This window comes from Archocentrus centrarchus, chromosome 24, assembly GCF_007364275.1.
Source record: "Archocentrus centrarchus isolate MPI-CPG fArcCen1 chromosome 24, fArcCen1, whole genome shotgun sequence".
In the NCBI taxonomy this organism is placed as follows: domain Eukaryota; kingdom Metazoa; phylum Chordata; class Actinopteri; order Cichliformes; family Cichlidae; genus Archocentrus; species Archocentrus centrarchus.
Window position 1 is genome coordinate 25,796,085 of NC_044369.1, and position 14,210 is coordinate 25,810,294.

Here is a 14,210-nt window from a genome sequence, read left to right on the forward strand (position 1 = left end):
AAAAAAAAAAAAATAATAATTAAAGCCGCAAGCGGCGATGAGCGGGCCCTCGCACCCGGCGCGCATCGACCCCTGGCGCGCTCCAGCCAAGCCGCGCGTCGACCCGTGGCACGCTCCAGCCGAACCGCGCTCGGAGGTTCTCGCAGACGAGAGAGTAGCTGGCTCACCCGGCTGCTGACAGCTCAGCAGGCTAGCCGTACTTCGCGTCGATCGTCTCCCGCTTCCACTAGGTGGCGTCGGTGAGTGCCCACTAAGTAATATGTCACAATGCTCTATGTAATGCCTGCAGCCATCAATGAAACTGTAATGACCATAGGATGATGAGTATCAGTGTCCTACTGATTTCCTGTTGCCACTAGGTGGCGTTATGAGTGTGAAACAAAGCTGATAGAGGGGTGTGTCCGGTCTCCCTTACCCTCCCATTAAGCCTGTGAAGTTTGAGGCACATCGGACAATGTATGTCAGAGATGTAACAATGTGGTGCACTGTGGTATATGAGTAAAATCCCACATTTAGAGGGTTGCTACGGCAACACCGTTCAATATTCTACAAAACCATGAATATCTTTTGATGGGCTACTTGTGTAGATGATCTGGAGCCATTTTGGTGTGACTGGATGAAAAGCTGTAGTAGAAGATGATTCAAATAGCAGGCCTGAAAAATGTGAAAAATGCTGCAAAAATGAAACCTTAATTAGAACATGTCAGGCTTCCTGTTGGATTTCGGCTATCGGTCCAAGAGACTTTTTTGTACGTCTTAGGATGTTACTTCAGCATGCACGATTTCAGGTACACAGACCAAGCACTGCCCTGGGGCTGATGTTTAGAACCTATCTGGGCCTGAAATGGAAAAAAAGTCCAAATTCAGAGGGTTGCTACGGCAACACCGTTCAATATTCTACAAAATCATGAATATCTTTTGATGGGCTACTTGTGTGGATGATCTGGAGCCATTTTGGTCTCACTGGGTCAAATGCTCTAGGAGGAGTTGAGGCAAAAAGGCCTGGAAAAGGCGAAAAATGCTGCAAAAATGACACTTTAAAGTGAACGTGGCTGACTTCCTGTTGTGTTTCGGCTATCGGTCCAAGAGACTTTTTTGTAGATGTTAGCATTTTACATCAGCAGGCACATTTTCAGGTACATAGAGAAAGCACAGCCCAGGGGCTGATGTTTAGAATCTCTGTGAATTTGAAATTGAAAAAAGTCCAAATTCAGAGGGTTGCCATGGCAACACCGTTCAATATTCTACAAAACCCTGAATAACTTTTGATGGGCTACTTGTGTAGATGATCTGGAGCCAATTTGGTGTCACTGGGTGAAATGCCCTAGGACAAGTTCGTTCAAATAGCAGGCGTGGAAATCGCAAAAATTGACACCTTCAATTGAAGATGGCCGACTTCCTGTAGGGTTTGGGGTATGGGTCCAAGAGACTTTTTTGTACGTCTTAGTATGGTACACGAGCATGTACATTTTCATACATGTAGATAAAACGTAGCTCCGGGGCTACTCAAAAAACTTGCTATTTTAAGATATTCCGAGCTGCCACTAGGCGGCGCTCTAACGTTTATGGACTTTATGCATATGAGTGTGTTCAGGGCAGCATGCTTATCACACCACTGAAGTTTGAGCCAGATTGGGCAAGTTGGCTTTGAGTTACAGCCATTTTTGTGTTCATGGCGAATCATCGAACTTTGCCGTCCCATAAGGGTCACGCCCTTTTGTCAAAAACTCACAGTTTTGAAAACACAGTAAGTCCAACTTCTTAAGGCTTTCCAGGTGAAATTTGAGATGGTTCTGCTAAACCACCTTGGAGCTGGACCTCCAAGTGTAAAATATGACATTTCCTGTTCCCACTAGGTGGCGCTGCGACTGATATTAAATATTGTCATATGTATGTGTTCAGGGGGGCACCCTCATCCTACTGGAGAAGTTTGATGCACATTGGATCATGTAGGTATGAATGAGAGGCAATCAAAATTTCATGGCGAATGATCAAAGTTCAAAGGGGCATAAGGACCCCTCCCCCTTGGCAAAAACTCACCATTTTCGAGATTTAGATTCCCCTGGGGGTGCAGGTTAGACAAACCAAATATGAAGATGATAACGTCTAAAACCTCTGAGTTATTAGAAAAAGTGTGAGGGCTGCAAATCGCCAAATTTGCATAATTAATTCAAAATGGCGGACTTCCTGTTGGGTTTAGGGCATGGCTCCAAGAGGATTTTTTGTGCGCCTGGACATGATATACATGTGTATGAAGTTTCATTCATGTACGTGAAACACAGCGGTGGGGCTCCAGTTTAGGGGGCGCTAGCGAGCCATTTGGGCGCGCCCTTGCCCGAGCCCATTAAAATACTTAAATTTTCACCAGGTGTGACGCATGTGCAAAGTTTCATGAGTTTTTGAATATGATAAAGCCCCCAAAAAGCCAATTCATTTGCCTGAATAATAATAATAAAAAAAAAAAATAATAATAATAAACGAAGCAATTACAATAGGGCCTTCGCACAGTTCGTGCTCGGGCCCTAATAAACGAAGCAATTACAATAGGGCCTTCGCACAGTTCGTGCTCGGGCCCTAAATAGGTTCTTTGCTATGTTGCCTGTATAACACTGGCTCATCCCTTGAGATAGATGCATTTTATGTTTCAGTAATTCATAGGTGAATGTTAAATGGCTTAAAACATTCTTCTGAAAGGGCTCAGGTATCAGGACTGACGTGGAGACTTTTACATAAAACATGCAACCAAGGATGTAATTTCTAGCAGGGGAATGAGCCCAAACCTGAAGCCAAAGTTTATTACTTATAGTTTAAAACTAAATTAGTTTGACATTCAAATTTATTAAAAAAAGAAAAAACCCACATAATTAAATATTACTGAACAATAAAGCATAAAATCATTTTACAGAAACTGCAACAAATCACAAGATCACTGCATACCAGCTTCTTTAACTTTAATAGAGACAAATTAACAAAAAAAAAAAAAATACAATCCCAATTTTTCAAACACAAATATTAAAAACTGTCAGATAGAAAAGACAACAAATCTGAAAAAGCCTCAAAGCTTTTGCACTGTTGATTTAATAAAAGACCTGATATACAACCTGCAACACAAAGCGATAAAAATATAGTGTCTGTCGTATTATAGATTATACTGTAAAACCAAAGCTTGCATTCTGCTAGATTTTATGTTTCCACTAGAATTAAAAAAAGGAAGTCACAAACTCTCCAGACATTTAAATAGTTCATCACACAGCAGTACGCCGCAAACGAATACTTTATCACATTTATTAATTCATGAACATTCGTGCATGGCTGAATTAGTGGTGCATTTAGTATTTACATGTTTATTAAATATCAACATGGGCAAGTACGGGAAAAAAAATTTTTAAAAAAAGGACAAATTGTTGGATTGATCTGACCTCGTGTAACTTTTAAAATGTCAGTCTAGTGTCAAAACATCAGCTGGGTGCCAGAATAACGTGGAGAAACGCCGATATGGGGAGCTGCCGTTATTGCCGGGCCACACAGTCACCAACACAAGAGCCAGAACAATTTCAAATCAAGCCACCACGCCTTCAGTTTGAAGAAGAAAAACAAAAAAGTTGGAGTTTGAAAGGTCATCATGAGCTGTTGGTTATGATGCTGTGTAGCCCTTTCTAGGTTTGCTGGTGAAAATGAGCAATCCGGCCTGTTTTTTTTAAACTTTAAACCCACTGCGCTGAGCTAGTGCCGTCAAAACTGAAAAAGCGGGGTTTACAGAAATCAGCAATACAAGGAAATAAAACCATTACTGCGATGCGGTTTACAACTAGACTGGTCAGTGCGTGCCCTTTCTCAGAAGTCTGCTGCACTAAAAGGAACCGCCGATCGAGACAATCCAGAAAAACGATCTCCTGAGAATCAAGCGTAGTCAGTGCCCTAATTTTTTTATATAAATTAAAAAGACAATGTATTACTAAAAATGGCTTTCTTCTGTCCTTAAAAATGGCTTGGCCAAAAACACATTTTCAAATTAAAGTACTGAATAGCTGAAGGACTGGAAATGACATATCAAAGACAAGACACTTGAGGTTATTTGTTAACTAATGAGGTGCTGAGCGGGGCCGACATCCTTATTGTTTTCACGTAGCAAACTGAGGCTACGGCCCATTCAAAGGTCATTTACACACCTTTGAACTAAATCAAAAGTCACAAGCCGAGAAGAATGTAAAAAAAGCCAACGAGTGGTTTATTGTAGCTCTGTGGAGTTTGTTACAGGATTGATATAGTGGGAACAAAAGAAACAAAAAAAGAAGAAAAAAAAGAAAAGAAACTGGCTGTAATGTCACTGCTGCGTCAGTCTAGCTGTTTGACAGTGGACTCTAAAGACATGTACAGTCTAACAATATAACCAGCTATCATGCTTCCTGCAATGAAGCCAAGGTTCCATTCAAATAATTACCGTTTCTTAAACTTTTATGCAAACTACGCATTAAAAAAAAATATATTTACAATTTGTAATTAAAAAAAAAAAAAAAAATCACAGCACAGATAAAATGCACAACCCTGAAAGAATAAACCAAAAAAAAAAACAAAAACAAAACAAACCAACCAAAAAACAACAACAGAAAAATCCCCCTCTCTTCAAAACTGCCCGACTGACTCATCTTTTCTGGTTCCTGATATTACAAACACTGTTTTTAAAAGCATTTAAAAAGGTGGAGGAAAAGGATAAAATATACAACAAAAAGAAGAAAAACTGATGACTGGATGAGGATGAACCCACACTGTACATTTGTATGATGACATATAAAGCTTCAGTCACACTCGTGGTGCCTGCCCGCCTCTCTGATGGAATGTCGTCGCTCCGTTTAAGCTTTAGTCTCGGTTGTCAGTCGGTGAGTTTTCAGATGATTAAAAGTGGGTTCAAAAGGAAAGAGAAATCAAACGTTGGAGTGGATGGATGTTCCGTGGCTAGCGGTGGATCTCATTGTCAGCCACCAGTCCATTAGAACAAATGTCTTAGTAATATCCAGGCTGGTACTGCTGGCTCCAAGGCTTCTGGTTCCAGAACTGCACAGAACACAACTTCATATTAACACCATCAAATCGTCATCCATCCAGCTATGCTTTAATAACCTAAGCAGCTAAATAACACTTTCAGTTACAGTAACATTTGTGTTAAGCACAAAAATATTTTATTATTTCTACAATGTATGAGTAACAATGACAAAAGGCCAGATTTAGAAATACTGACCCCTTGCTGCCAGCTCTGGTTGAAGGCCTGGGCTTTATCCATGCCATTCCTGTTGCCACCATAGTTGCTGTTCTTGTTGCCAAAGTTACCACGGCCACCTCCTCTCTGCTGAAACTGTAGAGGGAAAGAGGCAGGAAAAAATAAAAACCCATGAACCAGCCCTCTCAGCTGATTAACAGATTTTCAGACATTCAATTCTGAGCTTTTGTGGAGCACTGATCACAGGCAATGCTCTACCGGATCACTAGGAGTCATTATGACACCCACCTGGTGGGGATGTCCCCTGTTTCCACCACGACCCATGCTGGCTCCGCCTCCTCCTCTGTTCATGTTCCCTCTGTTCACTGGACCACCTCTGTTCATGTGTCCTCCTCTGGGTCCCATGTTGCCCCTCATGTGGCCACCCCTGGGGGATCCACCCAGACTAGGAATGGGGCCACCACCCCGGCTAAAGTTTCCACGGTTGGGGAATCCTCCTCTGAAGGCTGGGGGAGGCAGAAAGCCACGAGGAGGACGGTTGAAGCCACCGCGAGGTCCAGGAGCTGCAGACAGACCAGGGAAAACACAAGTTAGCATCAAGAAGTCTTTGCAGTGTTCTTTAACAGAATTCCATCATTTTGAGCCTCAACTGTGTATTCCAACAGCTTCACAACACTCAAAGCTTTTTGTGGCTGCATTCATTTCCCAAGAATCAGTCCCACCTCCTCTGAAGTTGCCTCCTCTGTTCTGGAAGCCTCCACGTCCACCGCTTCTCTGTCCAGGTCCACTGCTACGACCAAACTGGTTCTTGCCTCCACGCCCACCACTGCGCTGTCCTCCGCCTCGTTTGGGCGTTGTGGTTCCCTGGTTTGGCTTCTTCTCAGCAGGCAGGGCCGTCTTGCTTTCCTCTTTGTACTGTTCCAGGAGCTTGGCAGCCTCCTCCTTCTGCAGCTCAGCATAGATGACCTCATTGAAGCTCTCACCCTCCTCAGGCAGAGAGAAGAAGCCTGTAATGGAACGGAAATGAACCAGAACATGATAGGGGATTCAACGGGAAACAAATAGGAGCCAGGAATAGCATTTGCCCGAGCTTGTGATGGACTCTTAATACTGTAAAGATGACATTAACGCTTTTTACCTTTCATTTTGAGTAAAGCATGCTCAGGCACTTCCTTGCCATCAGTCTCAACTTTCTTCTGGACTCTGTCCTTGTAGTCTTCATCAGACGGGCAGATAACTACAGCCTTACGTTGGAAGCCTGCGAACAAACACATCTTCCTCTTCTGGCCTGGGGCAGACAGGTTAGTCTGCAAAGAGCAGGAAGATCTCAGTTATCCAGTGTAAATTCATTCATTACTAGTTGTGATCAGATTCACCACGAGCCACTTACATGATCCAGGATGTAGTTTCTCTTCTTGCGTGCAGCGATCTCAATGAATTTTCCCAAGAAAAGTGGTGCACGCTGGGAAATGGCAGTCAGCTTTGTAATGTCCTTTGACTGGCGTTTCAGGCTGCTGATCTGCATGAAGAAATAAATAAATAAATACATTTTGTCCCATGCAGACACACAAACATATTCTTAGGATGCTAAAGGCCTGGTCTGAGTACTGACCATCATCTTTTCCACAATCGTGTCACTGCCCAGAATGTAGTACTTCCCAGGGTTCTCCTGGACATGCTTATTCACCCATGTTGTCTTCCCCGAGCCCGGCAGACCAATCATGACAATGATCTAGAGAACAAGAGAAAATTGAGATCACTGTATCCAGAAACACTGACATTTACGTCAATACTGCAGCACAACAGTTTTGCATATGTGAATGATGAAAACTTAAAAATTCCTACACTCACCTCACAGTCAGCCTTGGTCTGCGGCCCCTTGAGCGCACGGACTCGATCGCTGACAGGGATCTGCTGCAGGAAGGTGTAGCCTTGGGGCTGGGGGAAATATGGCTTCTCCAGCTGGCCAAAGTTGAACTCCACAGCACAGTTGCGGCAGATGACGTGGGGGAAAAGGGCCTGGCCGTTCAGGGAATCCTTGCTGACTTGGAAAGCGACAGCTGGCTCGCCTCCATTCTTCGAGAACGAAAGCACCACTTCATCCCCTTCAAAGTCCTACAAAAAGAAAGCAATACTGATGCCATTCCTTTGCATGTAAAAACTCCCCTTTTGCCACGACACGTCTGAAACTGAGATCATGTGATTTTTGCCTCTTCTATAGATACCAGATAACAAATTTCCACTTTTGTCTTGTCTTTGGGTTTGAACCATGTTTTTCTAGTTCTGTACATGTAAACAAACTAAAAATATACATTTTTGAGTTTGACAGGAATAACTGGACATTTTCTATTGTTTTACAATAAAAAAGAAAACAAGGCTCTCTCGTCAAAGATAAACATCGTGTTACATAGTGTAATTATTCTTCCAGTCTATCTACATGTAAGAAGAAAAACACAAGCAGCAATCAGTCTTGTATCTTACAATAAGACAGCAGACGACGTCACTCTCCTCATAAGTCTCTCCGAAGTCCTCCGTCACAAAGTTGGCGGTCTTCTTGCCTTTTCCAGAGTAGGCGTAGGAATGCTCCTCCTCACCTAAACACATGACATAACACTTCTGAATTAAGACACAGAGACTGTAACTGGTGTGTGAATCATTTGCGCTGGCACTAGGCCAAGCAGCTCTGCTCTGACGCAGCCAGAGCCGAGGCCATTTTATATAAACATGTCATGACGTTTATAAGCCACTAGAGGGACCTCTGGAGATAGACTGTCCTTCAGAGGATCTCTGCAGCCTTATTTAGCTGACCTTCATGCAAATGCATACAGTACAGTTAGGTTTGTTTCTGATTTAATACAAGGTTCACCATCTTATGGACTGAAATGAAGTAAATTTTTAACCCAGCAGTATTCAGCATGTATGAGTCACAGAAAACAGCTGCACTCCTGAGGTGGTGGGAAGAGGCAATACAAGTCCTTGTAAACATACAGAGGTCACAACATTTAACACTTTTGTACACCATGTGTCATGTGACCAGTTACAAATAATTCTGGCAATGAATGTTGCCCGGAGTAAATGGAAAATTACTGCTGGCTGTAACACACTGTTCCACTGATACTGAGTCAGTGTAGTATTTACAGAGCTGTGCCAAGTGCTGCACTGACCAAGGAGCAGCGTGCCCGCTGCCAGGGACCATCCAACCTGGACGTCATGAATCTCCAGGTTCTTGCTGGAAATGTGCTTTACTGGAATCTTCTCAGTAAGCTGCAAACACACAAGACACAAAAAGTTATTAATTTCCACTGGTCTTACTTAAGAGTTGTATGACTTAATATGAAGAAAAAAAAAAAACAAAAAAAAACTGTGCAAGCAGGGAATGTGTATTTGTGTATATTTAATAACATGAGTACCTTCATCTCAAAGCAGGCTTTGCCTTTGTTCACACCATATGTGGCCTTTCCTCCGGACCACAGATAAGCAAAGCTCTCCATTGTGAGAGATGAGGCGCTGTAACGGTCACGGGACACCTTAAAGTGCAGGTCAGAGTTGTCTAAAGAGGGGTGGGGGAAAATTAGTACAAACTGAGACACCACTCTTGGACAGAGTGAATTTATCTGTACATACTTAGGCTGTATGGGACTAGTCACATAATCTTTAATCTTTGCTGCCGTCGGTACTTGGTACCAGAAATACTAGTCAGGCAAACTGAATACTCGTGTTATTAATGTACAGAGCCAATTAACCGTTTGTTAACTGAACATCTGAAAAACAAAAATAATTCAGTGATTTCTTTGCTTCCAGTTTTGACGGCGTCACCTCCTGTAACAGCACTGATGTGGAGGTTTTGTCTGAGTGGCGACACCCATCATTCAGGAGAACACCGAGGCCAGTACTCTCGCCCTCAGCGCTGGTATTAACGGTATGGAACTGCAGCGACATCACTGTTTACGTGCAATGCGACCAACGTGGCGAGTATAATGGGCCCATTAGACAGGTTCCCCATTAACCAGTGCAGTTCTCCAATACCTTAGGAAATGAATGTTTGCATACAGGTCGTGCCACAGTTAACTGGCATGTAACCACTCAACTAGAGCTGTTGTGTAGCCATCTTTGCACAGTGGACTGTGCACAAAGCCACAGAAATTGACACACAGTTCAGCTACACTTAAATAGGATATTGAAGCTTATCAAATAAAATGCAATACTTTGAAAAGACATATTTACATTTGTCCATTAGAATGTGCTCAATTCTGAAGGCAATTTCTGATTAGTAGTTTACAGAAGGAATGAAAAAGCTAACTGACAAGTCTAAGAATAAGAACACACCCAATCTGGACTCTTAAGATTAGAAAACGTACAGTTATCCAGGCAGACTTTTGTATCATCAAAGTCTTCATCATCTTCCTCCAAGGGTGGAACAGGAGACTTGGATGAGGCACTGAAAACAGATACCAACAAGTCAATATAAGAGGGTTCACGCCACTTTAACTGAATGGAACATATAGATGCCTTGGGTACCACTTGCTGAAAAATATTTTGGGGGAGACAGAAGAGGAGAAACAGACAGAGGGGGGGGAAACAAATAAGTGAGCACAACTGAGCGAGCCTCCAGACTTTCTGGATAGTTGGCTGTATTGTAGGCCTCAGCAGAGACTTACCTTGCAGAATCCAGCGAAATCTAAAATGTGAAAGATACACAGAGAGAAGCACGTCCACTCGCCCTAGTGTGCAAGGGCATATGAAGGTAAAAATGAAACTAAAAACAGACTTCTCCGCTTTCAGATTGTGTGTTTTGTGTCTCCAGGATTGATATGGGGGTCACTTATAGTGGATAAGGTTATATTTAACCTCCCGTGTGTGGATGAAAAGGTATTCACTAACTTTTGGGTCTGTGTTACTATGCAGTGTAAGTTGTAAGCATGTTAAAAGAGGAATCAGTGTAGTCAAAACTACAGCAACTTACCAACTCTGTAGCTCAGGAATCTCTAATAGTAAACATTTAGACGATGCTTAAGCATCGCTTCACCTGAAAAAATCATCCAACTCCAGCTGAGTAATCATTTAGGAGAAGGAAACCAACGTGGGGCTCATCATTCCTTTCTTATCTTAACAGGTCATCAAGTCCAAAGACATCTGCAATGTGTGTCCCCAAAGAGCCCCGAATGCTGTACAAATAGCTGCTGTGGGAAGCTTTACAGCGTGACAGACAACACACCGCCTGAGCTGGAGCTTGTAGTCATATGGCTGCCGCTCTATATAGAGTAGACCTAAACTCTGAAGGTTTATTTGGGGCGACTTAATTAGCAGTGAGACAAGTTAAATACTGGACATGTATTTGGAAATAAATGGATCCTTGCACAAAAATACTTGGCTGTTAAAAGGGAAAAATGGTGGAGCAGCAATACTTCAGTCTTCCAATAACTCTGCCGCCCTGGCCTAAACATTTGTTAGGAGGGTTCCAGACTTCTCCCAAAATAATAATAAATCTTTAGAAAAGTGATTCCATCGTCTGCGCGTTGATCCTTAGAGTGTGTCGACATCGCGATGAAAACAAAACACTGACCAAGAGGTAGATACATGTATACACACGCGCGCGCACACACAGACACACACACACTGACCCCCATGCACGTCATGCATGATGTCACCTACTGGGGGGGTAGAAAAAGAGCCTTGGAAATGCACACACACCCACACCATGAAAACACAGACACACACGACATGATACACGAGACAGAAATAGCATTTTGACATCATACGACCAGTGAAATTAAAAAAAAAAAAACATAACGAAAAATAAAAAATAAAAATAGACCATTGCGAGGCATAACGATGGACGGTCAATAGCGAGCTCCTTCGTGGACGTTCCAAACACACTCTGGAATTTGTGCTACATCCTTGTGTGCTACCGTGCGGCAGTGGACCCCCCTTCTTCCACACCTCCGAGCTAATTCCTCCCCGCCCACCCTCCAATCAAAATTGCACATCTGCTACTTTCCTCTGGGTTCCCCTTTGAGCAGCCTTGTTTCACCTTGGGGACACAATGGGCTTTCCAAAAACAATAAGTGGCATAAGGAACAGGTGTGAGAATTCATAGAGACTTGATAGATGCACTTCTGCTACAGAATGCAGTCCATTAAAGACACAGTGTGAGTGGGCACTGTAAAAAGGTAAATGGTAAGGCTTTTTAAGTAGTCAGGGATGACCCTCAAAGCATGTGTGTGAAAATAATGTTATAAGTAGTATAATATTTGAAAATGAGGGTTTTCCTCTTATGTGCATTGGCACTTAAAGCCAATACAATTCAACAAAGCTATAGATGGCGCTTCAGGGATGCTGAAGGCCATTTTCGCTCTGTCCCATCCTTACCAGCTGTATTTGTTCTCTTCAATAAATTCAAAGTAGCCCCTTCCATGTTCCTCCCGGCGTCTCTTAACACCCTTCTTATTCTTCTGATCAGCATTCGTGTCTTTGTCCGCATCCCCTTTGAAAATAGAACAAAGATATAGAATGAGGTGCTCCTTTTTCTTGGAGAGAGAGGTCGGACTGGCAGTGGGGTTCTGGCCCACAAAGCCCGTTCATTAGTTACATTGTGTGTCGACCATTATCATCAATATTAAGGTTACTTAGAGGCAACACCTCATAATTACACTTAAAACAATACAATCATATTCCAGAAACTGTAACAGCTTTAAAAGACCAGATGGTAATTACAATATAAGCTGGCCCATATGAACATTGTGAATGGGGCTGGATAAACAAGTCTCTAATAAGTGTCAATACCCTGCAGTAAAGGGCTTATTAAAAGATACTGCTTTCTGTGAGGTTCTGATACAAAATAGATTTAATTAAAGGAGGGCATATCTACGGCTGTCAGGGACAAATGCATCATGCAGGGAAACAGGGAAGCCTACTTAGACCTGGGTTCCCCACCCCCATCCCCGCAATGTTGCACTGAATTGCCTATTCATAATGTCTATGAGCACCCAACTCTTTCTATATAAACCACGGGAAAACTATCCACCTCCTACCTAAACAAGCAGTTCCTCGCCCTTCCCTTCCTCAGCACCGCTCCGGATTAGCTATTTCAGACGTTCCCGGCCACCTTTGAACACCCACGGCCCTATACACCATTTCACTGCGATTAACGAGGCGCTAAGGGAGGAAAGACTACTCTTCTGGTAGCGGCCGTTTCCAAACATTTTGTTTTCACGTCAGTCCATTTTAAAAATGGGTCGTGAAAGCAAATGTTCTCCACCGGAGTACCCCGTTTGTGACCAAATATACGACGGGAACCTCTGAATTAGCTAACCGCCTGAACAGCTAGTTAGCACTGCACCACAGACACAAAGAAAATGATGCTAGCTGGCAAGCTAACACGCTAATCAAACCGAAACCTAAAGCCAGGCTAAGCTAAACTCAATAGCCAATTTCTCTCTACATTCACTTTAGTAAGTTTAGCTAACTGCGTTTAATATGACGCTAAAGTTCTCTTTAGTGGACTGGACTGTGACTATTTTAAGGTATCGACACGATTGCTAACCAAGGTGGAGACCGGTGCTAACGTTGGCTAGCCTAATAGTGAGGTCACGCTATCTATAACATGGACGCTCTGCTGTGGCAGCGCATTCAAATTTAGCCATTTTCTCACCGCTAGCGTCTGGGCACAAACCGACACATCCAACCAGCCGCATTTACATAAGCAGTTCTGTCGACTCACCCTCGGCAGCCTGGTCTCCCGGCTCACCGTCTTCCGTGTCTATTTTCTCCATGTCGTCCACGTCTCCCTTGAGCATGGGGTCCATCTCATCGTCCTCGTCTCCTTCCTCTTCTCCCTCACCCATCTCTTCGTCCACGGCGACGCCATTGCCGTCGCCCCCACTCTCCGGCTCTTCCTCCTCATTGGCCTCCATGCTTTCTTCTACGGGACCGTCTCCCTCTTCCTCTTCTGCCATACCCTCTTGGTCGGCGGCCTGCTCGAAACCGTCACCCGCCTCGGCTGTCTGCTCCTGCGGAGAGGCGAGGGCCTCCTCATCCAGCGCGGCCTGCAGGCGGTCCATCAGGTCGGCCTTCAGCCCCTTGTCCGAAAGATTTCGCTTTTTCAGCTCGTCCTTGAGCTCGTTAACTTTAAGCTTTTTGACGTTAATTGTGCTCATTGTGAACGTTTGAACGAAAACGTGATGAAATACCACGAGAAATAAATAAATTGACGCCCTTTGTTAACGGATGTAGCTCAAAACTGCGCCAAACGGCACCCGCTGTCCAACCAATCCTTTGCCGGCAGAGCTGCGCTGAGCCTGCGGTGTGACAGGGGGAGGAGTCCGCTTCTACCGTAACTGCCCAGAGAGATGCGCAGTCTGATTATCCCCCTCAGCTGTCACTGCAGTAAGAATGGAACATCCTCTCAGAAAGCATTGTTGTGGAAAAGTGGGACAAATAGTGCAGGAAAAGATAGTTTCCACAAAGAGTATAATGCAGTATAAACACATACATCTCCGCGCCGATTTTAACAAATAAAATACAATTTATAAAATACAAGGACATGCGCAAATGTGAGATTATCTAACTGCGCCCACACATATCTTCCTGAATACACATTAGCCTTATCGTGCATCATGATAATAGCTGATTACCGTTTTAAAATTCCTGTCATACCTGATAATTGCAGAATTTTTAAAATTGATGTTGAGAGTTTTCATGCACCCATAAACAGTACATAACACGGAGCTCTTCTGGAAAGCACGCTGGTCATTTGCCAGCTCGTTTGTTTTACTCATTTAAAGCAGCAAGCACCCGATGTTACACAAGGAGCTTCAGTATCTGTGGATCTGCTTTTTTTTCTAATGAAAGGACAAAATAACAGCAACAACAACAAAACATGTTTGCTAATCATTTAATAATTGGTTAATCACTTAAATATGAAAATGATCTGGGCAGCTAATGTAAATTTGCAGCTTATGTTTGTACATTTTCTTTTAAAGAGCCCACGAGAGTG

The 14,210-nt window shown here is 43.3% G+C and overlaps 1 protein-coding gene across 2 annotated transcripts; it reads right to left on the minus strand.

Moving 5' to 3' along the window:
• Window positions 1-2,929: 2,929 nt before the first annotated feature.
• Window positions 2,930-13,371, minus strand: hnrnpub (heterogeneous nuclear ribonucleoprotein Ub). Of its 2 annotated transcripts, XM_030720993.1 has the most exons (14): window positions 12,936-13,371; window positions 11,585-11,699; window positions 9,574-9,653; window positions 8,626-8,765; window positions 8,380-8,479; window positions 7,697-7,809; window positions 7,067-7,330; window positions 6,828-6,947; window positions 6,606-6,734; window positions 6,354-6,522; window positions 5,938-6,222; window positions 5,504-5,778; window positions 5,237-5,350; window positions 2,930-5,052 (listed from the first exon to the last, which is right to left on the minus strand). In XM_030720993.1, exons 1-14 carry the CDS (start codon window positions 13,369-13,371, stop codon window positions 5,002-5,004), a joined length of 2,391 nt encoding a protein of 796 aa, XP_030576853.1. In that variant the 3' UTR covers window positions 2,930-5,001. The 2 variants fall into 2 exon arrangements, with proteins under 2 accessions (XP_030576853.1, XP_030576854.1); XM_030720994.1 differs by lacking the exons at window positions 11,585-11,699; window positions 12,936-13,371 and adding an exon at window positions 11,005-11,093 and having other exon boundaries at window positions 9,574-9,779.
• Window positions 13,372-14,210: the final 839 nt, after the last annotated feature.